This window comes from Nerophis lumbriciformis, linkage group LG03 (assembly GCF_033978685.3).
Source record: "Nerophis lumbriciformis linkage group LG03, RoL_Nlum_v2.1, whole genome shotgun sequence".
NCBI lineage: Eukaryota > Metazoa > Chordata > Actinopteri > Syngnathiformes > Syngnathidae > Nerophis > Nerophis lumbriciformis.
Window position 1 is genome coordinate 29,331,474 of NC_084550.2, and position 23,910 is coordinate 29,355,383.

Here is a 23,910-nt window from a genome sequence, read left to right on the forward strand (position 1 = left end):
CGACTAACGTGAACGACGACTAAAACATGCGACGGAAGTCTGAACATAACGCACTACCGGAAACGGAAACATAACATAGCGCAAAGCATCATGGTAACTGTAGTTTCCGTTCTTTTGATGACCCGCCACAAGCTAAAAGAGTTGACAATCATTTAACTGACTTTTAATGTCTATTTGGGCGCGTATCTTCCTCAGTGCATTCATTTTGGACACCTAACCCTAACTCTGACTGCTCAACGTTCAAAGGTTGTCAGCTGCCAAGTCGTCTAACGTAAGCTAACTTTGTTTACCTGCTAGCCACAGTTTGACGCCAAACCTAGAAGTCATCAAGTTTAAATATCTTTTTTAACACGTATTCCTTTTTAATAATCTCCAACTAAATCAACTTATGGGAGCCTGACGTTTTTTTTTTGCCACGCATGCGTTCCTCACTCGTTGTTTCTATTTTAGCCTGACAATTAGAGGGACAAGCGGTAGAAAATGGATGTATGGAATTAAACCATGCTTGATGTTCCCCAGCAGGCACCATGGGCCGCGGGTACACGGTAGACGACACCGTGGAGGTGTATCTCTCCAAACTATGCGATCAGCCGGCAGCTACCGTCACAGGTGTGCTCGTTGGACAGGTAAGTTCAAGTCCCTGACATCTGTAACATTGGTGGTGTACTGAATCAGAATCAGAAATACTTTATTAATCCACGAGGGGAAATTCATATTTTCAGCACAATCCCATTCAAGACAAGACAACATTACAGGGAGACAGAACAGGATCAAACATTACAGGGAGACAGAACAGGATCAAACATTACAGGGAGACAGAACAGGATCAAACATTACAGGGAGACAGACCAGGAATAAACATTACAGGGAGTCAGAAGAGGATCAAACATTACAGGGAGACAGAACAGGATCAAACATTACAGGGAGACAGAACAGGATCAAACATTACAGGGAGACAGAACAGGATCAAACATTACAGGGAGACAGACCAGGAATAAACATTACAGGGAGTCAGAAGAGGATCAAACATTACAGGGAGACAGAACAGGATCAAACATTACAGGGAGACAGAACAGGATCAAACACTACAGGGCGACAGAACAGAATCAAATATTACAGGGAGACAGAACAGGGTCCAACATTACAGGGAGAGAGAACAGGATCAAACATTACAGGGAGACAGAACAGGATCAAACATTACAGGGCGACAGAACAGAATCAAACATTACAGGGAGACAGAACATGATCAAACATTACAGGGAGACAGAACAGGATCAAGCATTACAGGGAGACAGAACAGGATTAAACATTACAGGGAGACAGACCAGGAATAAACATTACAGGGAGTCAGAAGAGGATCAAACATTACAGGGAGACAGAACAGGATCAAACATTACAGGGAGACAGAACAGGATCAAACACTACAGGGCGACAGAACAGAATCAAATATTACAGGGAGACAGAACAGGGTCAAACATTACAGGGAGAGAGAACAGGATCAAACATTACAGGGAGACAGAACAGGATCAAACATTACAGGGCGACAGAACAGATACAAACATTACAGGGAGACAGAACATGATCAAACATTACAGGGAGACAGAACAGGATCAAACATTACAGGGAGACAGAACAGGATTAAACATTACAGGGAGACAGACCAGGAATGAACATTACAGGGAGTCAGAAGAGGATCAAACGATACAGGGAGACAGAACAGGATCAAACATTACAGGGAGACAGAACAGGATCAAACATTACAGGGAGACAGAACAGGCTCAAACACTACAGGGCGACAGAACAGAATCAAATATTACAGGGAGACAGAACAGGATCAAACATTACAGGGAGACAGAACAGGATCAAACATTACAGGGAGACAGAACAGGATTAAACATTACAGGGAGACAGACCAGGAATAAACATTACAGGGAGTCAGAAGAGGATCAAACATTACAGGGAGACAGAACAGGCTCAAACATTACAGGGAGACAGAACAGGATCAAACACTACAGGGCGACAGAACAGAATCAAATATTACAGGGAGACAGAACAGGGTCAAACATTACAGGGAGAGAGAACAGGATCAAACATTACAGGGAGCCAGAACAGGATCAAACATTACAGGGCGACAGAACAGAATCAAACATTACAGGGAGACAGAACATGATCAAACATTACAGGGAGACAGAACAGGATCAAACATTACAGGGAGACAGAACAGAATAAAACATTACAGGGAGACAAAACAGGATCAAACATTACAGGGAGACAGAACAGGATTGCTGCCAACTTCTGGCGCCCCTTACAAAAAAGTTGAGAAACAGGTAAACACTGGGACGGGGGGAGGAGGAGATATAAAAAAAATTCAGTCTAAGCCTGGGCCCCTGGAGAGGGGATCCAGACTGAGGCCAAGGGGAAAAAACCTCATAAAGATGTGTGTAAGAGGCAAACATCAAAGAATACAAAGGACATTAAAAGAGCAGAGCTGATGCAACCACACACTTCTACACACAGCCACTAAAGTAAAACAACAACAAAAATAAATAAAAACATATACACTGTGGTGGTGTTCCACGCCATGGTCTGCTGGGGTCGGGGGGGGGGCATGGCCAGAGACAGGAGCAGACCCAACAAAGCAACCAAGAGAGCCGACTCCACCCACGGCCGCCCACCAGTGTCCAGTCCGCATGGATGAGCGAGGATGTGTCTGATACCTGCTCATTCAGCCAAGACACTGAAGCTTGTCCAGCTCCGCAGTCCTGTCTTTTCATCCGCATCTCCTCCAGTCTCTCCAAACTCTGCAGTCCTGTCTCTTCATCCACATCTCCTCCAGCCTCTCCACACTCTGCAGTCCTGTCTCTTCATCCACATCTCCTCCAGTCTCTCCAAACTCTGTAGTCCTGTCTCTTCATCCACATCTCCTCCAGTCTCTCCAAACTCTGCAGTCCTGTCTCTTTATCCACATCTCCTCCAGTCTCTCCAAACTCTGCAGTCCTGTCTCTTCATCAACATCTCCTCCGGTCTCTCCAAACTCTGCAGTCCTGTCTCTTCATCCACATCTCCTCCAGTCTCTCCAAACTCTGCAGTCATGTCTCTTCATCCACATCTCCTCCAGTCTCTCCAAACTCTACAGTCCTGTCTCTCCATCCACATCTCCTCCAGTCTCTCCAAACTCTGCAGTCCTGTCTCTTCATCCACATCTCCTCCAGTCTCTCCAAACTCTGCAGTCCTGTCTCTTCATCCACATCTCCTCCCGTCTCTCCAAACTCTGCAGTCCTGTCTCTTCATCCACATCTCCTCCAGTCTCTCCAAACTCTGCAGTCCTGTCTCTTCATCCACATCTCCTCCCGTCTCTCCAACCTCTGCAGTCCTGTCTCTTCATCCACATCTCCTCCAGTCTCTCCAAACAGACTCTGGTGTGGCAGAGACCCAGCAGCTGGTCTCCATGGCCAAAAGGCTCCCGGCAGGCAGATCCAGAAGTCCATAAAAAAGCACAGCAGAAGTCATGAAAGTGCCACACCTTGTCACACAGTCCCAAAGGGTCCCCAACCAAAAGGGAAACAAAAAAAACACATGAAAACTAGAGGGAAACATCCGGAACACAAAAGGAGGACAAGAGAACACAGAGCTCCTGCCACCAGCAGCCACTACAGTGGCACCATCTTGGGGGGGGGGGAATATGCATCAATTGTATCACCGACTAGCTCAGCTCACAAAAGAAGACAACATGTTTTATTATCCGTGATCTTTAAGGAGCATAATGAGGCATTACTTTGATCTTTTAACATTTCAGAGCTCACCTCAGAGAGATTTTGTTGTCATGGCGTGCAGGATGCCGCCAAGGCAAGAGGGCCTGGTGGGTGTAGGAAAGTCCTTGGACAAGGAGTGGATCAGCGAGCATGCTCGACAGGTATGACCACATCATACAGACAGGTATGACCACATCATACAGACAGGTGTGATCACATCATACAGACAGGTGTGACCACATCATACAGACAGGTATAACCACATCATACAGACAGGTATGACCACATCATACAGACAGGTATGACCACATCATACAGACAGGTATGACCACATCATACAGACAGGTGTGACCACATCATACAGACAGGTGTGACCACATCATACAGACAGGTGTGACCACATCATACAGACAGGTGTGACCACATCATACAGACAGGTATGACCACATCATACAGACAGGTGTGACCACATCATACAGACAGGTGTGACCACATCATACAGACAGGTGTGACCACATCATACAGACAGGTATGACCACATCATACAGACAGGTATGACCACATCATACAGACAGGTGTGACCACATCATACAGACAGGTGTGACCACATCATACAGACAGGTGTGACCACATCATACATACAGGTATGACCACATCATAGACAGGTATGACCACATCATACAGACAGGTATGACCACATCATACAGACAGGTGTGACCACATCATACAGACAGGTGTGACCACATCATACAGACAGGTGTGACCACATCATACAGACAGGTGTGACCACATCATACAGACAGGTGTGACCACATCATACAGACAGGTATGACCACATCATACAGACAGGTGTGACTACATCATACAGACAGGTGTGACCACATCATACAGACAGGTATGACCACATCATAGACAGGTATGACCACATCATACAGACAGGTGTGACCACATCATACAGACAGGTGTGACCACATCATACAGACAGGTATAATAATAATAATAACTGGGATTTATATAGCGCTTTTCTAAGTACCCAAAGTCGCTTTACATGTAGAACCCATCAAACATTCACACCTGGTGGTGGTAAGCTACTTTCATAGCCACAGCTGCCCTGGGGTAGACTGACGGAAGCGTGGCTGCAATTTGCGCCAACGGCCCCTCCGACCACCACCTATCATTCATCATTCAATTCACCGGTCTGAGTGGCACCGGGGGCAAAGGGTGAAGTGTCCCGCCCAAGGACACAACGGCAGCGATTTTTGGATGGTAAGAGGCGGGGAGCGAACCTGCAACCCTCAGGTTTCTGGCACGGTTGCTCTACCCACTACGCCATGCCGCCCCTATGATCACATCATACAGACAGGTATGACCACATCATACAGACAGGTATGACCACATCATACAGACAGGTGTGACCACATCATACAGACAGGTGTGACCACATCATACAGACAGGTATGACCACATCATACAGACAGGTGTGACCACATCATACAGACAGGTGTGACCACATCATACAGACAGGTATGACCACATCATACAGACAGGTATGACCACATCATACAGACAGGTATGACCACATCATACAGACAGGTGTGACCACATCATACAGACAGGTGTGACCACATCATACAGACAGGTGTGACCACATCATACAGACAGGTATGACCACATCATACAGACAGGTGTGACCACATCATACAGACAGGTGTGACCACATCATACAGACAGGTGTGACCACATCATACAGACAGGTATGACCACATCATACAGACAGGTATGACCACATCATACAGACAGGTGTGACCACATCATACAGACAGGTGTGACCACATCATACAGACAGGTGTGACCACATCATACAGACAGGTATGACCACATCATAGACAGGTATGACCACATCATACAGACAGGTATGACCACATCATACAGACAGGTGTGACCACATCATACAGACAGGTGTGACCACATCATACAGACAGGTGTGACCACATCATACAGACAGGTATAACCACATCATACAGACAGGTATGACCACATCATACAGACAGGTATGACCACATCATACAGACAGGTATGACCACATCATACAGACAGGTATGACCACATCATACAGACAGGTGTGACCACATCAAGCAACTTGGGCTTTGTCCTGTCGAACAAAAGTAGTTAAAACATGACTGTTGTCCCTCTTTTTAGGTGTCCAGAATGTTGCCTGGGGGCTTGTCTGTGTTAGGGGTCTTCATCATCACTGATGCAGACGCCAAGGAAACACTCACCTCACTTCGTCAGGTGACATTTGCTTTCTTTACAGGAACTTTTTCCTTCTTTTTTTTTGTCCTGTCCAGCTACTCTGGCAAATCATATTATTGATGTAGATTGTACTTTACAAAAGAGAACAGTTCGCTCACAATAGATGTTCTGTTACAACTAAAAGTTGTAAACTGTTGTTGTTGAAATGTGTTGTGCTTAAATAAGCTTGTTATGTAATTAACATTACATGTGTATTTGTCGCCATCATGTGGTCATGGCAGTTATTACATCATTGAGAAGTATGTATTTTGAATCAAACTTTATTGACCGGAAGTTGCATAAGCCAAGCAGAGAAATCTACGGTGCAAGCACGTACTTTATGGTGGTTATTTTCGAAGAAATACTGCATATATCTTTTGTTTAAGGTTGCATCGCCGTTTCACTGTGCCGTTAGGGGTGCATGTCTGATGCAAGGGCTGTTTAACACCTTTTGAATGTCAATAAACCTGCTGACAACGCTCATCGGTCTCCAGAGTCGTGACGTAAGAAAGGTGTTAAACAGCCCTTGCATCAGACATGTACCTCTGTCTGCTTGGATGCCGCCGTTTCACTGTGCCGTTAGGGGTGCATGTCTGATGCAAGGGCTGTTTAACACCTTTCTTACGTCACGACTCTGGAGACCGATGAGCGTTGTCAGCAGGTTTATTGACATTCAAAAGGTGTTAAACAGCCCTTGCATCAGACATGCACCCCTAACGGCACAGTGAAACGGCGGCATCCAAGCAGACAGAGGTAACGCAGTCGTCGCACGCTAGAGTGAAGCTGACCACTACTACGCCACAACGCAAACGGCATACAGCAGTGATTCAGCAGTCATCATCTAGTCCACCCCACCATGTCCAGCAAGGCGTCATCCGTAAAGACTCGGTCCGAGGCTTCGACGAACTCCTCCACAGGTTCTGCAGCAGCTAGAGCAAGAGCAAAAGCTGAGGCAGCCAAAGCCCGCCTCGGTTTTGCAGCAAAAGAAATGGACTTAAAAGTAGAAAAAGCTAAAATTGAAGCATCTATTGAATTTCTTCAACATGAAAAAGATGTTGCATCTGCTATTGCTGAAGCAGAGGCATTAGAAACAGCTGTAATCACACAGGTAGAAGCACGCAGCAATCCTTGTTCTTTTGTCACATCTGAACGTACAAAACAATATGTCCCCAGCCAAGCAGAATTTGTAAAAGAGGGAAAAGATGTTGTTACACAGCCATCACAATGTGAAAATGCTCCTCTGAGCAAGTCAAAGCTCACTAGCAATCAATTACTTCAGCCAACAAAACAAAGTGACTCTCAACAAATTCCCTTTGGCCCTCCTAATGATCTTAAAAACTTCCAAAACCCTTCAGTCATTTCCTCCTCTCCTCACATCCATAACAATTACAGTGCAAGTTGGTCAGATCAGGTTTCAGCATCCAACTTCCATGATGTCCGGCCTTCATGCCAAGAGCCTAAAAACTCTAATGTGAATGACTTCATTAGATACTTTGCTCGCCGGGAAATAGTAGCAACAGGACTACTGCAATTTAACGACAAGCCTCAAAATTTCAGAGCTTGGAAACGTTCCTTTAAAAATGCAATAAATGGATTAGAATTAACAACAAGTGAGGAGATGGACTTGATGTTAAAGTGGCTTGGCAAAGAATCCTCTGAACATGTAGAACAAATCAGAGCCATACACATTAACAACCCAACCAAAGGTCTCAATATGATGTGGGACAGGCTTGAGCAATGTTATGGCTCAGCTGAAGTGATTGAGGATACACTCTTCAAAATAATTGATATGTTCCCCAAAATCACATCCAAAGACTACACAAAACTCAGGAAGTTTAGTGACCTGCTCATGGAAATGCAGAGTGCTAAAGCTGAAGGAGACCTTCCTGGTCTTGCATTTTTGGATACCGCAAGAGGATTAAATCCAATTGTGCAGAAAATTCCCTTCAATTTGCAAGAAAGATGGATCACAGTAGGAGCTAAATACAAACGCACACAACGTGTCCCCTTCCCACCATTCAATGTTTTTGTAGACTTTGTAACGCAGGAAGCTAACTCAAGAAATGACCCCAGCTTTAACTTTACATCGTTCCCTGACGTACCCAACCTCGACAAACTGCCATGGAGAGCATATAAACAAAAATAAATTTCAGTGCACAAAACTGATGTTGTCTCCCGCTACAATTTAGATACACATAGAACGGCAAACAAAGCTGTAGACAGCGACAAGCTTTGCCCAATTCACATGAAACCTCATCCCCTCTTGAAGTGCAGATCATTTCGAATGAAAACACTTGATGATCGAAAAGCATTCTTAAAAGAGAACCACATTTGCTTCAAATGCTGTTCTTCATCTACACACATTGCAAAAAACTGTATGGTCAAGATACAGTGCTCTGAGTGTCTTGATGAAAAACACTGCACTGCTCTTCACCCAGGATCAGCACCCTGGCTTAAAGAAACGGAACCTGCAGCAGAGTATGGCGGGGAGTGTGACTCCGCTAAGTCGGAGGAGATCACATCCAAGTGCACACAGGTTTGTGGCATGAACGAAGCAGGCAGATCCTGCTCTAAAATTAGTTTTGTTAAAGTGTACCCAGCAGGCCATCCTGAACAAGCAGTAAAGCTCTATGCCATCCATGATGAACAAAGTAACAGGTCGTTAGTATGTCCTGAGGTCTTTGAATTGTTCAATGACCGTGGCCCTAGTTCCCCTTACTCACTAAGGACATGTGCTGGTACTAAAGAAACAATGGGCAGGAGAGCTACAGGATATGTAGTGGCAGCCATAGATGGTTCAGTGCACATCCCATTGCCTAGCCTCATTGAATGTAGAAATATCCCAAACGATAGAGATGAAATTCCCACACCCAGTGCAGCTATGCAACAGTCACCTAAAGTCAGTAGCTCACCTCATCCCTGACCTGGACTCTAATGCCCCTATACTCATGCTTCTCGGACGGGATGTTATTAGGGTTCACAAAGTCCGTAAACAGATAAGTGGCCCTAACAACGCACCCTATGCACAAAAATTGGACCTCGGGTGGGTCATAGTAGGAAACGTGTGTTTAGGTGATGTCCACAAAACTCTCGCTGTGAAGACGCTGTTCACAAATACAACTGACAAGGGGCGTCCTACAATGTTTGAGCCATGCCCCAATGTATTTAACGTAATAGAGAGACATTGTGAGATACAAGTTCCATTCAGCTTCAGCACTCAACTTGTGGATAGCACTTGTGAACCTGATCATTTAGGATGTAATGTGTTCAAACAAACCAGACATGACAATTACATCGCACCCTCCATTCAGGACAAAGCCTTCTTGAAAATAATGGAAAAAGGACTGCAAAAGGACACAGACAAGAGCTGGACAGCTCCGTTACCATTCAAGTCGCCACGTCAAAAACTACCTAACAACAGACCGCATGCCCTGAACTGCTTAATGTCTCTTGTTCGGAGCTTTGAAAGGAAAGAAGAAATGAAGGAACATTTCATCACGTTTATGGACAAAATATTTGAAAACATAATCATTCAAGCAGTACAACAGGATGTGTATGCCAAGGAATTGAAGTGTGTGCAAAAACACGATAAACTACCCCGAACCAGTCTTCTCAAAAACCTAGACCCCTACCTGGATGAAAATGGACTTCTTAGAGTAGGAGGTCGCATCTGTGATTCGAACTTAAGCCAAGGTGAAAATAACCCACTCACATGTGAATAATATAAATGCAGTCTATTATACAGCATTATTCACATGTGAATAATATAGTCTATTATACAGCATTATTTACATGTGAATAATATAAATACAGTCTATACAGCATTATTCACATGTGAATAACATAAATACAGTCTATTATACAGCATTATTCACATGTGAATAACAGTCTATTATACAGAAATTCACATGTGAATAACATAAATACAGTCCATTATACAGCATTATTCACATGTGAATAACATAAATACAGTCTATTATACAGCATTATTCACATGTGAATAACATAGTCTATTATACAGCATTATTCACATGTGAATAACATAAATACAGTCCATTATACAGCATTATTCACAAGTGAATAACAAATACAGTCTATTATACAGCATTATTCACATGTGAATAACATAAATACAGTCTATTATACAGCATTATTCACATGTGAATAACATAAACACAGTCTATTATACAGCATTATTCACATGTGAATAACAAATACAGTCTATTATACAGCATTATTCACATGTGAATAACATAATCAAATCAAATCAAATCAACTTTATTTATAAAGCACATTTAAAATTTACCACAGGGGTAGCCAAAGTGCTGTACAATGAACAGGTTAAAAGATAAAACGAGTACCGAGCAAACACAACACAACACAAACAGAACACGATAAAAAATAAATAATTAAAATAGAATTAATAAAAACATAAAAACAGGTTCACAGCAGGTGTATTATGGGGCGCCATTGCAGGATGGATATCACTCAAATACAGTCTTATACAGCATTATTCACATGTGAATAACATACATACAGTCTATTATACAGCATTATTCACATGTGAAAAATATAAATAGTCTATTATACAGCATTATTCACAGTACATGTACAGCCAAAAGGAACATATGCATTATACTTCTGATACTTCTCTTGTAGCCTTATTTGTATTTGACTTTATTAAATGTATTTATATTATTATTTGGTGCAGGAGGGGATAGAAAGAGAAAAAAAGGAAGACAGAGGGGGAAATTGTGGGGACAAGAGGGAGATAAGACAGAGAGACAACAACAACAACAATAGAACAACATCAACAAATATGATAGTAAAAGTGATAGCAAAGAAGCAGTTGGTGAAATAAATATTAATAATACAGAAATGACAATGAACATTATTACACTACATGTATAGTTTAAAGATACTTCATATCTTTAGATGTAAGAACGAGGGATGGGTAGCGAATTCTGTACTTTCTTACGCCCCCAACAGAAGTCCTTGGGTACTACCGGGCATGGATTTGCGTAAAATCAAACGCTGCCATATTTCGTCACGTGCGGTTGCTGACCCAGCACCGGCTGAAGGAAACAATCACTAGTGTGGACTCAGCCAAACTCCCTCTAAACATGTATGCTTGGTGCAAAAACGCTCAAATGTAAAGTAAGGCTAGCTTGATGCTAATTTACATTGTATTTTCCATAGACAGGCTAATATTAGCATTAGCCATTTTACATGGCGATTTCAACATCTCCAAACTTCGTAATGAAAACTACAACTGAGATGAATGTTACCATCAAGTAGGTGGTGTGTAATAGCAGAGTAATTACAGTATAAACACTTTGTAGGGCACGACATAACGTATTCAGCTTCATGGGAAAAGCTACTTCCTAGTTACACAACAGACCACATATAGTCTGCGTTCAAACAACTGCTCAGTTATTATAATAAGCCCATTGTTTAAATGTTAGATTTAATGATGAACCAATGTTGAAATGGTGTTTGTGTGCAGCTGGTGTTCACCGTGCAGAGTCTCATCTCTTCTGAGCATGTGTGGAAGCCTGCTGATGATGACGTCACAGACTGCCTGGCGCTGCACATCAACCCCAAATCCAGAAAGTATCCTTCGCTTCTCTCGCTGGATGCTGTCTGAAAGACTCTTGTTCACCTTCTTTAATCCTGCATCTCAGAATCATATGCAGGACCTTTGATATTAAAGACCCCAAGGTGAGTCCCTCTGCAGTCTAGCACTCACTTTGCCATCCCGCCTTTAAACTCCCAACTTTGTCCACCAAGGGCCACATACTGAAAAGTCAAAGTATGCCAGGACCATTTAGATATTTTTTTTTTTTTTTTTTTTTAAAGCAAAAAAAATAATTTTTTTATACATATACTGTATATATATATATATATATATATATATATATATATATATATATATATATATATAGTTGTGTGTATATATATATATATATATAGTTTGTGTCAGCTTTATATTCTAGGTGACTAAGTATATTATTATTCAATATTAGTTCGAACATTTCAGCTTTTTCTCATTACATTTTCTCATTTTTCTTACATTTTACTGTTGTTTTCCCCATGTAAGAATAGAATAATAATAATACAATTGTGTAACTGCATAACCTGGTGTGTCAAAAATTCTGCCTGTACAAAAATAATGTTGAGTTACACATGTAACAGTGTTTATTATTGTTGTCATTTTTACGATTAATTCATGAGTTAGTATTATTTCATTTTTTAACTAACTAAAATTTGTTTATATTTCTAGTGAATTTTTTTATTTTATTTTGAGAGCTTTTAATATTTTAGATTAGGGGTGTCTAAACTTTTTCCACCAGGGGCCACATACTGAAAAGTCAAAGTATGCAGGGCCCATTTTGATTTTTTTGTTATTAAAAAAAAAAAATGCTAAATCAAATCAAATCAAATCAACTTTATTTATAAAGCACATTTAAAATTTACCACAGGGGTAGCCAAAGTGCTGTACAATGAACAGGTTAAAAGATAAAACGAGTACCGAGCAAACACAACACAACACAAACAGAACACGATAAAAAATAAATAATTAAAATAGAATTAATAAAAACATAAAAACATAAAAACAGGATCACAGCAGGTGTATTATGGGGCGCCATTGCAGGATGGATATCACTCAGTGTTAAAAGCCATGGAATAAAAGTATGTTTTTAAGAGAGATTTAAAAACAGGAAGAGAGGAGGCTTGTCTAACACTCAGGGGTAGGTCGTTCCAGAGCTTGGGAGCAGCAACGGCGAAAGCTCTGTCACCTCTAAGCTTCAGCCTTGTGTCAGGGACCGTCAACAGCAGCTGATCGGCTGATCTTAAGAATCGGGTGGGGCAGTAAGGCTGAAGGAGGTCGGAGAGATAGGTTGGCGCGAGGTTGTTTAGACATTTAAAAACAAATAAAAGGAGTTTAAAATTGATTCGGTAACGTACAGGGAGCCAGTGAAGGGACGCTAAAATAGGGGTGATGTGCTCACGTCTGCGGGTCTGTGTGAGCAGACGAGCAGCAGAGTTCTGCACGAGCTGCAGGCGGGCGAGGGAGGCCTGGCTAATGCCTACATACAGGGCATTACAATAATCAAGACGAGTCGAGATAAAGGCGTGGATTAATTTCTCAAGATCATGTCTTGATAGAAGCGGTTTCACTTTCGCTATTTGGCGTAATTGATAAAAGCTTTTTTGAACGACGCTGCTGATTTGTTTTTCGAATTTAAAATCTGAGTCAAACTTTACCCCCAGGTTTGTGACAGAGTCGCTGAGATACGGGGTCAGAGTACCGAGGTCAACGTTGGGGGAGGGAGAGCGACTTGGACCGAACAACATAACTTCTGTTTTATCTTCATTTAGGCTCAGGAAGTTAGCTGAAAGCCAGACTTTGATGTCGTGCAGGCAGTCAATAAGACGTTGAACCGTGTTATTTTGTGCCATGGGAAAATAAATCTGGCAATCATCGGCATAAAAATGAAATGCAATACTGTACTTCCTAAAAATAGAACCAAGGGGGAGAAGGTAAAGCGCAAATAAAATTGGGGCAAGGATTGAGCCCTGGGGGACCCCATGTGGTAAAGGAGCTGTGGACGACATAAAACTGTCTACTTTTACACAAAAACTCCTGTCGGTTAGGTACGACCGGAACCAGTTGAGGGCGGCGCCCTTAATGCCCACACAGTTCTCAAGACGAGTGATTAAGGTGGCGTGGTCGACGGTGTCGAACGCAGCAGACAGATCTAAAAGCACCAGGACAACATATTTACCAGAATCAGTGGACAGGAGGATATCGTTAAAAACTTTTAGAAGCGCTGACTCTGTGCTGTGGAGGGCTTTAAAACCGGACTGGAACAGCTCAGTGATACCATTATCCTCTAAGAAGGGCAACAACTGACTGTAGACAACCTTCTCTAATATTTTGGAAATGTATGGAAGATTAGAGATAGGTCTGAAGTTAAGAGAGGAGAGAGGGGTCGAGGCTGGGTTTTTTAAGTAGAGGTCGTACCACTGCATGTTTAAACTCTACTGGAACTATTCCAGAAGAGAGGCTACTATTGATAATGTTAAGGACACTTGATCCAATAGTAGCAAGTACCTCCTTAAACAGGCGAGGTGGGAGGGCATCTGCAGGAGAACCAGAGGGCTTCATATGACTAACTGTGTCACTTAAAAAAGAAAAGGACACCGGCTCAAACTGATGGAAAACAGAAGAGAAATGCAGGGGAACAGAAGGGTCATATGAAGGCTGAGATAGACTGGCTCTAGTTGACACAATTTTGTCAGTGAAAAAATGGAGACAATTTTCACAGAATTCAAAAGAAGCATCAAAACCAGCAGATTTGAGAGCATCAATGACAGTGTTAATAGTTTTAAACAGAACTCTGGGGTTGTTACAGTTAGAAGATATAATCTGAGATAGATATATATTCATTTCTGCTTTTACAGTCATCTGAAAGGAAAACAGGCTTTCTTTAAAAATGGCAAAGGACACATGCAGCCTGTCTTTTTTCCATTTTCTCTCTGCTCTTCTACATACGCGCCTGGCAGCCCGAGTGACGTCATTCAACCAGAGCTGAGGCGTAGCTTTAGAGCGGCGGCATTTGAAAGGCGCGATCGTGTCCAGTGTTTGTAAACAAATAGAGTTGAACCCAGAAACCAACTTTTCAGTATTCAGACACACAGATGCTGCAGAATTATCATCACAAAGAGTCGAAAAAATAGAGGAGAACCGAGCAGGAGACGAAGAATTAAACATGCGAGAGCGTTGGGGCGGTGCGCACAATTTAACTGGACACTGCGTGGCAATATCAAACAGGATCGGCATGTGATCAGAGAACACAGCGTCGCAAATGTCCAAATTAAAAACACACAAACCATACGAGAGCACTAAATCGAGTGTATGCCCGCGTTCATGTGTAGAACCACACACAGACTGTACAAAGTTAAATGAGTCGATTATATTCAGGAAGCTCCTGGAAAGCGGCTCGTCTGGACAGCAGGTGTGAATATTAAAATCACCCACAATAAGGACACGATCATATTTGGGCAGGATTTCAGCCAGAAATTCAGAAAAGTCAGTTATAAAGTCTTTGTGGTACTTGGGTGGTCGATAGATGACGGCACACAGGACGACATCAGAAAGACCCAGTTCAAACATGCACAGTTCGAAGCTTGAACTGTGCATTGCTTGCTAAAACATATTGTGCCAGCTATGTATTATAGGTGATTAAGTATATTATTATTAATTATTAGTTAGAACATTTCAGCTTTTTCTCATCACATACTGATTTTTTTTGATTTTTTCTTACATTTTTACTGTTGTTTTTCCCATTTAAGAATGGAAAAATAATGATAGATCAATTGTGTAACTGCATAACTTAATCTAGTATCAAAAAGTCAGCCTGTACAAAAATATTAATGTTGAGTTACACGTTTAACAATGTTTATTATTGTTGTTGTCATTTTTTTTTAATTAATTCAAGTGAGTATTATTATTTTTTGTTTATATTTTATAATAATATTTTTCTATTTATTTATCATAAACTATTTTCTCCACTGAAAAGTCAAATGTGGGGTTGCTTTTCTGACATTTTTTAATAAAAATAAATAAATGCTAAAAACAGATATGTGTATTTAAAGACACAACTGTGTGTCAGCTTTGTATTATAGTTGACTGAGTATATTGTAATTACTTCAGCTTTTTCTTATTACAGTCCAATTTTTAGTTCTTTTTTTTCTTACATTTTTATTGTGTTTATTTTAGTAATATTACGATTGTGTGGCTGCATAAGTTAGTGTGTTAAAATCTCTGCCTGTACGAAAACATTAATGTTCATTTACCCATTTATCAGTGTTTATTATTGTTGCTGTAATTTTTCTAATTAAGTAATTCATAAATTAGTATTATTTTTTAATTTTATGTCACTAACTAAACTGAGTTTATAGTTTTAATATAAATAAATAAGAAGAAAAAAAGGCTTTTTTAAAAAGAAGGGTTTTTAAGCCTTTTTTAAAAGCATCCACAGTCTGTGGTGCCCTCAGGTGGTCAGGGAGAGCGTTCCACAAACTGAAATTTTGTCTTTATATATACATTTAAAGACAAAACTTTGTGTTAAAGGTGATCAAGTTGATAATTATTAGTTTGAAAATGTCATCTTTTTCCCTTACATTACATTTCTTTCCCCTGACAATATGCTGCGGGCCACCCCTGCTTTGGAGAAGTGCAACCCAGAACAGGGTTTATACTTCGAAAACCGGTGGAAATGTTGCTGAACATTCGTCATTGATCCACTCAAGCCTGTCATTTTCCAGAGTATGGCCAAGCCTGCTGATTGGAAGTACCAGTCAGGCGTGTCTTCCTCCTGGTCCATGGTGACTTGTTGTGTCAGTGTGGACCTGTTGCTGCCGCTTCCAGACTGCTCAGAGAGCATGGATAAGTGTCTGGAGGTACGTGTGCACTCTGTTTCCTGCAATGTGTGTGTGTCCATCATGAAGGTCTTCTTCCTTCTAGGAGGCACTGAGAGTGTGGGCGACACAGATGGAGAAGGCAGTCTGTCTGCTTGACGGCACGCAGCTGCCAGAGGATGCAGAACTTACTGCAGGACAGGTTGTACTCATCTGCTTCTAGTTATTGATTGATTGATTGAGACTTGTATTAGTAGATTGCACAGTGAAGTACATATTCCGTACAATTGACCACTAAATGGTAACACCCCAATAAGTTTTTACACTTGTTTAAGTCGGGGTCCACGTTAATCAATTCATGGTAATCATTATATCAGTGGCGTGTGGTCAGGGCAGGCAGAAAAAGAAATAATCATACATTTAGATTTTCCTACACTTTACAACCTGCGACTTATAAAACAGTACAGAGAATTTAGGGATTTTTGTTCGCTAATGGCCATAATGTTTTATATTCAATAGTATTAATTAAACACAAGCAGAGGATTATTTGTTTGTGCAATGGCGCATCTTTTGGATGACTTTGTTCACCGTTTTAATGCCTTAAACCGGAGTAAAACCGTCCATAGCATAGCCAATAATGACATTTTTGTGGTCTCCTTTATTTAGAAAAGTACTGAAGTGATTTTGGTGCCGGTACCGAAATATTGGTATGGGGACAACACTAATAAATGTGTAGTCTCGCAGCAGTGTGTAGAGTGTTTTGCATTTTTGCTTTGTAATGGGTGTAATTTTGAATTATTTATGGTGATTGGACATTTTTTATAATATCCACAAAAGTTCAGTGACCATGTCTGTTGACATTTTGTGTTTGGTTGGATTTTCTTTTTCATGATTAGGGAAGGTTGTTTGCATGGGGTCATATAAACGAATGCTGTGTATTGAGAGCATTATAGGAACAAGTCATGTTGTCCACTAGATGGAGACAAAATGCAGCGTTAAAACTGTTAGACTTTAAAAATGACTGCAGACAAGATTCCTTACTTTAGCTCAAATTTTGGTATGACTTTTGCAGAAGAGGAACGTGAGACAGGTTTTCACCGCCCAGCTGCTCATCACACCGGTAAGACACAAACAGTTACTTTTTAACTATAGTGCAGGTTTCTGACAAGGGTCAACAGTTTTGTTAAAAATATAGAAAGATTGTTTTGAATTAGGCTGATTTGCATATTTAATTCCTCCTTGTTTTTAAGCCCTTGTTACGGCACTATAACAGAGTTTCCTTGTGTAAAACCAAGGCGTGGTGTTTGTGCCGGACAGGACCAGGGCAGGTTGACAAGTGTGGTCCAGCAGTGCGGAGGCAGCCTGGCCCTCAGAGGAGTGGTCCACAGCCGGGCTTACCTGCACAACAACAGACCGAAGGCCAAGATGGCGGAGAAGGTCACTTGTCAGGGCGCTAGACATCTCCATCAGGCTAAATCCTTTTGTCACGCATCCTTCTTGTCTTCATGCAGCTGCTGAAGAGAGACGTCCTCTCCACCATGGTCACCAGACTTCATATGTGGCTTGAAGAGCAGCCTGGCTCAAAGAACCTGGTCAAGGGAGTCACCAGAGACCAAGGCACAGGTGTGTCTGCTTACCTCCAGCATCACCTTGGATTGTACTTCATGCATAGGAACTTTCATAACCTTGTGGCCAACTCTAATCTCAACACTGAATTAGTCTCCATTTGAATCCTATTCAATTGATTTATCACAAATATTTTTAATCGTAATCAATCGATTTATCACAAATATTACTTTGAAGGCTTAGAAGCTGATTACAAAAAGACTAACCAAATATACTGCAAAAGAAGGGAGTCATTTTAAAACTGATTAAAAATAAATGTACTGTAAATTCCAGACTATAAGACTCTACCTTTTTCCTACGCTTTGAACCCTGCGGTTTATAAAGCGGTGTGACCATAAGGCAAAGAGTTAAAAAAACAAACACGCAAATGACAGTGAAAAAGTGTGTTATTGTTTGTGCTATGGCACCATTTTTTGGACAAGTTTGCTCACTGCAGTTGCTGCACTGCACTTTTGTTTAGACAAAATGCCTACTAATGTGTATTTATATATGGTAGATTTATAAGGTCAAGTTTTGTACCTGACAAGCTTGGGCTATCTTGCTTCTGCAGCCTCCATCAGAGGTGTCACGTGATGTCATCTGTGATGTGTTCTATGGATTGTTCCATCCCACCTGAAGTGGTAGGGCGGGGTGTTGACAGTATAGGCTCAGTAACATACAAACTTTTGAAAGCCCTAGTGGAGATAATAAAACCTCTCTTAGGCCAGACAAAGCAACACTGCAAAACCTCAAAGCAGCTGGCACAAGAATGAAGCACTGTAAAGGTAGAATCAGACGAGATACTCATATCTCACGACGTAGTCTCCCTATTCACAAAAACACCAGTGGACGTGACAATAAACACAGTACAGAACCGCCTGCAAGCAGACTCAACACTCCGGAAACAAACAGTTGAAAACACAGTGCAGTTGTTATCATTGGTAGCAAAGTCTACATATTTCCTGTTCAGAGGGACCATATACAGACAAAAGGAGGGTTTTGCCATGGGGGACTCCTCTCAGCCATCATCAGTGGTTTCTTCATGGACGACTTGGAGGCCAAAGCCATGGTCACCGCTTCCGAAGGATGTAGACTGTCCCTCTGGAGGCGCTATGTAGAGAAGATTAAGACCGGCCACACACAAAGACCACTTAAACACCATAGACGAGACGGGAAACAAAGTTCACTCATGAAGAGGAAGAGCACAGATCCATGGCTTTCCTGGACATGAAAATCAAGCAGACTGAGGATGGAAGCATCAAGATAAGAAAAGCCACACACACAGACAGACATCAGAGCACACAAAGTGTCAGTAGTCCACACCCTATATGATGGCACCAAGGTGACCACAGAGAAAAGGAGGAGGACCACATAAGACTAGGGATGTCCCGATCCGATATTTGGATCGGATCGGCCGCCGATATTTGCCAAAAAATGCGTATCGGCAAGGCATGGGAAAATGCCGATCCAGATCCAGTTTAAAAAAAACTCTGGTCCGTGTTTTCCAACGCACCTATTTAAATAATACATTCCACTTTTCTGCTGCTCCCTATTTCCGTTCTGCATTTTCCAGCACACCTTCAACACATCCACATGTCTGTGGATTCTCACACAGTTGCTTTTAGCTGCTGGCATTACACTACAGGCTCTTCCCACTCCTTCTTCTGTCTCCTTCTCACAGACAGCAAGCGCACCTTCTTACACACGTCACATACTGTCACGTCATACGTCACATACGTATACATCCTCTCCCAGCAGAGAGGTAGAAGCATGGCTAACGTTAGCTGTGATGCTAGCGCAGCCGCTGAGGTGCGCGCCTGCTCAAACGTCCTCTGCGCACGGCAAATCTCTGCCACGCACAAAATCAAATAAAAAAATAAGCGCATAACAATTTGACACACGGACATGACAGAGAAAACAGTTTTCGTCATCATTGTTCAAATATTGTGACGTCTGTAGAGACGCTTATCTCCATTCGGTGCCACACGTCCACACCATCAAAATGCTGAGGCAAACATTTCCAGATCAACACCGTATGAAAAAATTAGTGATTTTTTTTTGTTGTGATTTCCTTCTCTGCATGAAAGTTTAACAGTAGCATATATTAATGCAGTATGAAGAAGAATGTTTTAATGTAGACATGCAAGCCTTGAAAGAAAATGTTGAAAATCAAGACTACATTTCCTGCAAAATGTCAAATGAGCCATTATAGACCACTGCGAGAGGGAAAAGCATCTAATGAAGTGGGAGGCAGCCAAGGTCATTAGATGGAAAGCAACAAATTCCATGGGTGGGTCAAAGAGGCGCTTGAAATCAGGAAGCGGCCCCAAAGACTGTCAACAGGCACCAACTATCCCACACCTGGGACACAGTCCTGCAGGGCCGTTTGGTAGACATCCAGACGACAAAGGACCCCCGGCACACACCAGGGGACACTTCAGGTGGGATGGAACAATCCATATAGATGACATCACGCTAACATCACGTGACACCTCTGATGGAGGCTGCAGAAGCAAGATTGTCAGGTACAAAACTTGACCTTATAAATGTAGGTTTTGATCAGGGGATGTCGTAAGTTTGTGCAGCCCTTTGAGACACTTGTGATTAGGGGCTTGATTAGTTGTATACACTTATATTTATGACACAAAAAGCACACACTATATGGTGGTAAAATACATTTAAGCGGTAAAAAACAGAGTTAAAAAAATGTAAATAAATTGTTATTATTATTATGTCACTTATTTCTTATTTGTTGCTTTTTTTTGTATCCGGTCATTCTTTGAACTTATATTTCAAGTTGAGTTTTGGTGGTACAATAAATACTCATGTATTCAAATGAATGAATAAGCTTCTTTTTATTGTGATTTTCCCTATTTTTCAGAGTATAAGTTGCTCCGGAGTATAAGTCGCACCGGCCGAAAATGCATAATAAAGAAGGAAAAAAACATATAAGTCGCACTGGAGTAAAAGTCACATTTTTTGGGGAAATGTATTTGATAAAAGCCAACAGCAAGAATAGACATTTGAAAGGCAATTTAAAATAAATAAAGAATAGTGAACAACAGGCTGAATAAGTGTACGTTATATGAGGCATAAATAACCAACTGGTATGTTAACGTAACATATTATTGTAAGAGTCATTCAAATAACTATAACATATAGAACATGCTATACAATCTGTCACTCCTAATCGCTAAATCCCATGAAATCTTATACGTCTAGTCTCTTACGTGAATGAGATCAATAATATTATTTGATATTTTACGCTAATGTGTTCATCATTTCACACATAAGTCGCTCCTGAGTATAAGTCGCACCCCCGGCCAAACTATGAAAAAAAACTGCCACTTATAGTCTGAAAAATACGGTTAATATTTTTCTAGCACGGACTTGAGAAATGTGCTTTGAGTAAGAAACATTGAAGCCTTGGTTATTCCCAAGTGAGTGTTCATCTTCTTGCCTTCTCTTTCAGAGACATTCTGCCTCCCTCACCGAGTCTTTTCTCCCGTGGGAGTGGGCGGGCCTTTGTTTGTGTGCGACTACCAGTTCAAGGACGACGACCCGATGGAGGTGATTGACAGGTTGAAGGAAATGCTGGACATTGATGCCGCTGACAAGGACTTGGACACGCAGCTGGAGATTGCTGCTGAAGTGGTAGAAGTGCACCAACCAGCAGGTGGGTGAAGCTTTTCCAGGTCATGTTATTAGTAATGGAAGCCCAGTGGAACAAAAAAGGTCTAACATTACCCATCGTGAGATGCAGCACCTCTTTTTCCCATTTGAAACTAAACGTAAATGACACTAAAAGCAAGTTCTGCTACCTTTTTCCTACGCTTTGCACCCTGCGGCTTATAAAACAGTGTGGCTAATGTAGGAATTTATCTTCGCTGATGGCAATAATGCAAATCATAAATAACAAAACAAGCAAAAACACTGAAAAGGTGTGTTATTGTTTGTGCTACGGCGCCATCTTTTGGACGAGTATGCTCACTGCAGGTGCTGCTGTGCCCTTCTGTTAGAACTGCTTTTCAACCGGAAGTAGAAGTTCTGTCTTCTAGCCGTATATAGCGTTTTCTGCTCGTATGGATTCATTCATCACTCCAAGCAGCGTTTCTAAGTTTTACAATATAACTAAAACTATTCTTACTTACTAAAGTGTCCCATGTGTGATGTCTGTAGGAGTGTTTCATGCATATTTGTACATGCTATCATAATGGAACCAAGCGAGTGTTGTTAGCATTAGCTAATACCTTAACACATTTACAAGTGTCTGTGTTAGTATTATTAACTTACATTCTTTTTGTATTGTTTCACTTTCACAAATTCCTCAGTAAATTCACCAAAACGTCAGCGTGGAGTTATTGAGTCTGTTTAGCTGATTGGAGAGCTAGCTTGACTGACGTTTTGTTTGATCAGCCGTTTTACTGCCGTGTGACAGACACCAAATTAAGATATGTAAATAAACATATACAGAATATTTCTGTGTAAATAAATAATTTCATATCTGTGGCTTATAGTTCGGTGCGGCTAAAATATGGAAAATGTTTTTTATTAGTGGATTCGGCTTATCTACCGGTGTGCTCTATAGTCTAAAAAAAAGCGGTATATAACATTTGTAAGTGGAGATTAAAGTTGTTAGAATATTCATCATAATGTATTAAATGATGATATTGTATTGTTTCCAGAGGCCCCTGTGGAACACATTGCAGTACAAGAGCCCAAGAGAAACCACTACTTAGGTAAAAGACAGCTGGAATTATTCAGACAACAACTGCTGATTTCCACAGGATGCCAAATGTGTCATCTATTCAAGTCAATGGTTTGTTTCTAAATATACACTGGGCTTCTATATTTTACCATCGCCGGTTCAATTTTGCTAAAATGTTCTTGCATTGAACAGGAAGTCATGCACCGACACTAAATAAATGATCCGGTTTACTTTCAAAATAAAATAGTCCCTCCTTTAAAGCAGCTCGTAATGGGCGGGGACGGGCATGAAGTCTACTTCCTTTCAGCTGGTTGACACCAATGGAGCTGATTCTGGAGGGACAGCATATACAGGCATATCCCGGGCAGCTATTTGGGGGGCTTGGGGAGGGCTTTGTAGGAGTTATTTGTCGTTGTGGCTTGTGCAGCCCTTTGAGACATTGGCGATGAAGGGCTATATAAGTCAACTTTGATTGATTGATTGATATTTCTGGCCAGGGTTACTGTTGAGTTGTTTCTTGACACACAAAATAAAACTGGACTGGTTTTTACTTCAGTGTTTATGTGCGGCTTTGCGAGATCTTGTAGAAGTCAGCGCTACTCGGCTGCACAGTGGTGGGCATTACTGCATCCTGTGGAAGTCCTGGGTAAGGACTAAAGAGCAGTCAGTGCCCAACACACTTCATAGTTACACCATCTGCTCTTCTTTGTTGTCCAGGTATCGTCATGGCAACTGCTGTCGCCCTACTCGCCGCGGCAGCCTCAACGCTCTATCTGGGTGGTGCTTGACACGGCAAAATAAAGAGTTTTAAATTGTATTGTCTATGTGGTTGCATTCATGTTCTTGCAGGCAAGCTGCTGCTGACAGAAGTCTTCACTCTTTTTAACAAAAATGTTGCTGATCTTATAGCACCAAAAACAACAGCTTAGTCTAATTCAAATTCTTAGATACTTTTTTTTTTTATTTACCGTTTTTTGACACTTCAGTTGTCCAATCATTTAACAGCAGGGATTTTCAACTACATCTTTATGGGTGGTGCACATTTACAGAGAGCTAAGAGACCGTGGGTGGATGTGATTGAGAGCGAGACAAGACACTGAACTACATCAGCAAATATATAGATAT

At 41.4% G+C, this 23,910-nt stretch overlaps 1 protein-coding gene across 2 annotated transcripts; it reads left to right on the plus strand.

The window, feature by feature from the left end:
* Window positions 1–74: 74 nt before the first annotated feature.
* odr4 (odr-4 GPCR localization factor homolog) lies at window positions 75–23,607 on the plus strand. Of its 2 annotated transcripts, none has more exons than XM_061936566.2 (14): window positions 75–271; window positions 520–626; window positions 3,797–3,913; window positions 5,952–6,044; window positions 11,551–11,657; window positions 11,729–11,765; window positions 16,380–16,514; window positions 16,579–16,674; window positions 17,545–17,592; window positions 17,790–17,909; window positions 17,984–18,095; window positions 21,550–21,753; window positions 22,763–22,816; window positions 23,503–23,607. In XM_061936566.2, exons 2-14 carry the CDS (start codon window positions 528–530, stop codon window positions 23,571–23,573), a joined length of 1,293 nt encoding a protein of 430 aa, XP_061792550.1. In that variant the 5' UTR covers window positions 75–271; window positions 520–527; the 3' UTR covers window positions 23,574–23,607. The 2 variants fall into 2 exon arrangements, with proteins under 2 accessions (XP_061792550.1, XP_061792551.1); XM_061936567.2 differs by having other exon boundaries at window positions 523–626.
* Window positions 23,608–23,910: the final 303 nt, after the last annotated feature.

Bases quoted from the DNA above. Each gene is read 5' to 3' on its own strand.
- odr4 (XM_061936566.2), top strand. From the start codon at position 528: ATGGGCCGCGGGTACACGGTAGACGACACCGTGGAGGTGTATCTCTCC. The intron at 3,914-5,951 runs GTATGACCACAT...CCCTCTTTTTAG, and splicing joins TCAGCGAGCATGCTCGACAG to GTGTCCAGAATGTTGCCTGG. The intron at 22,817-23,502 runs GTAAAAGACAGC...TTTGTTGTCCAG, and splicing joins CAAGAGAAACCACTACTTAG to GTATCGTCATGGCAACTGCT.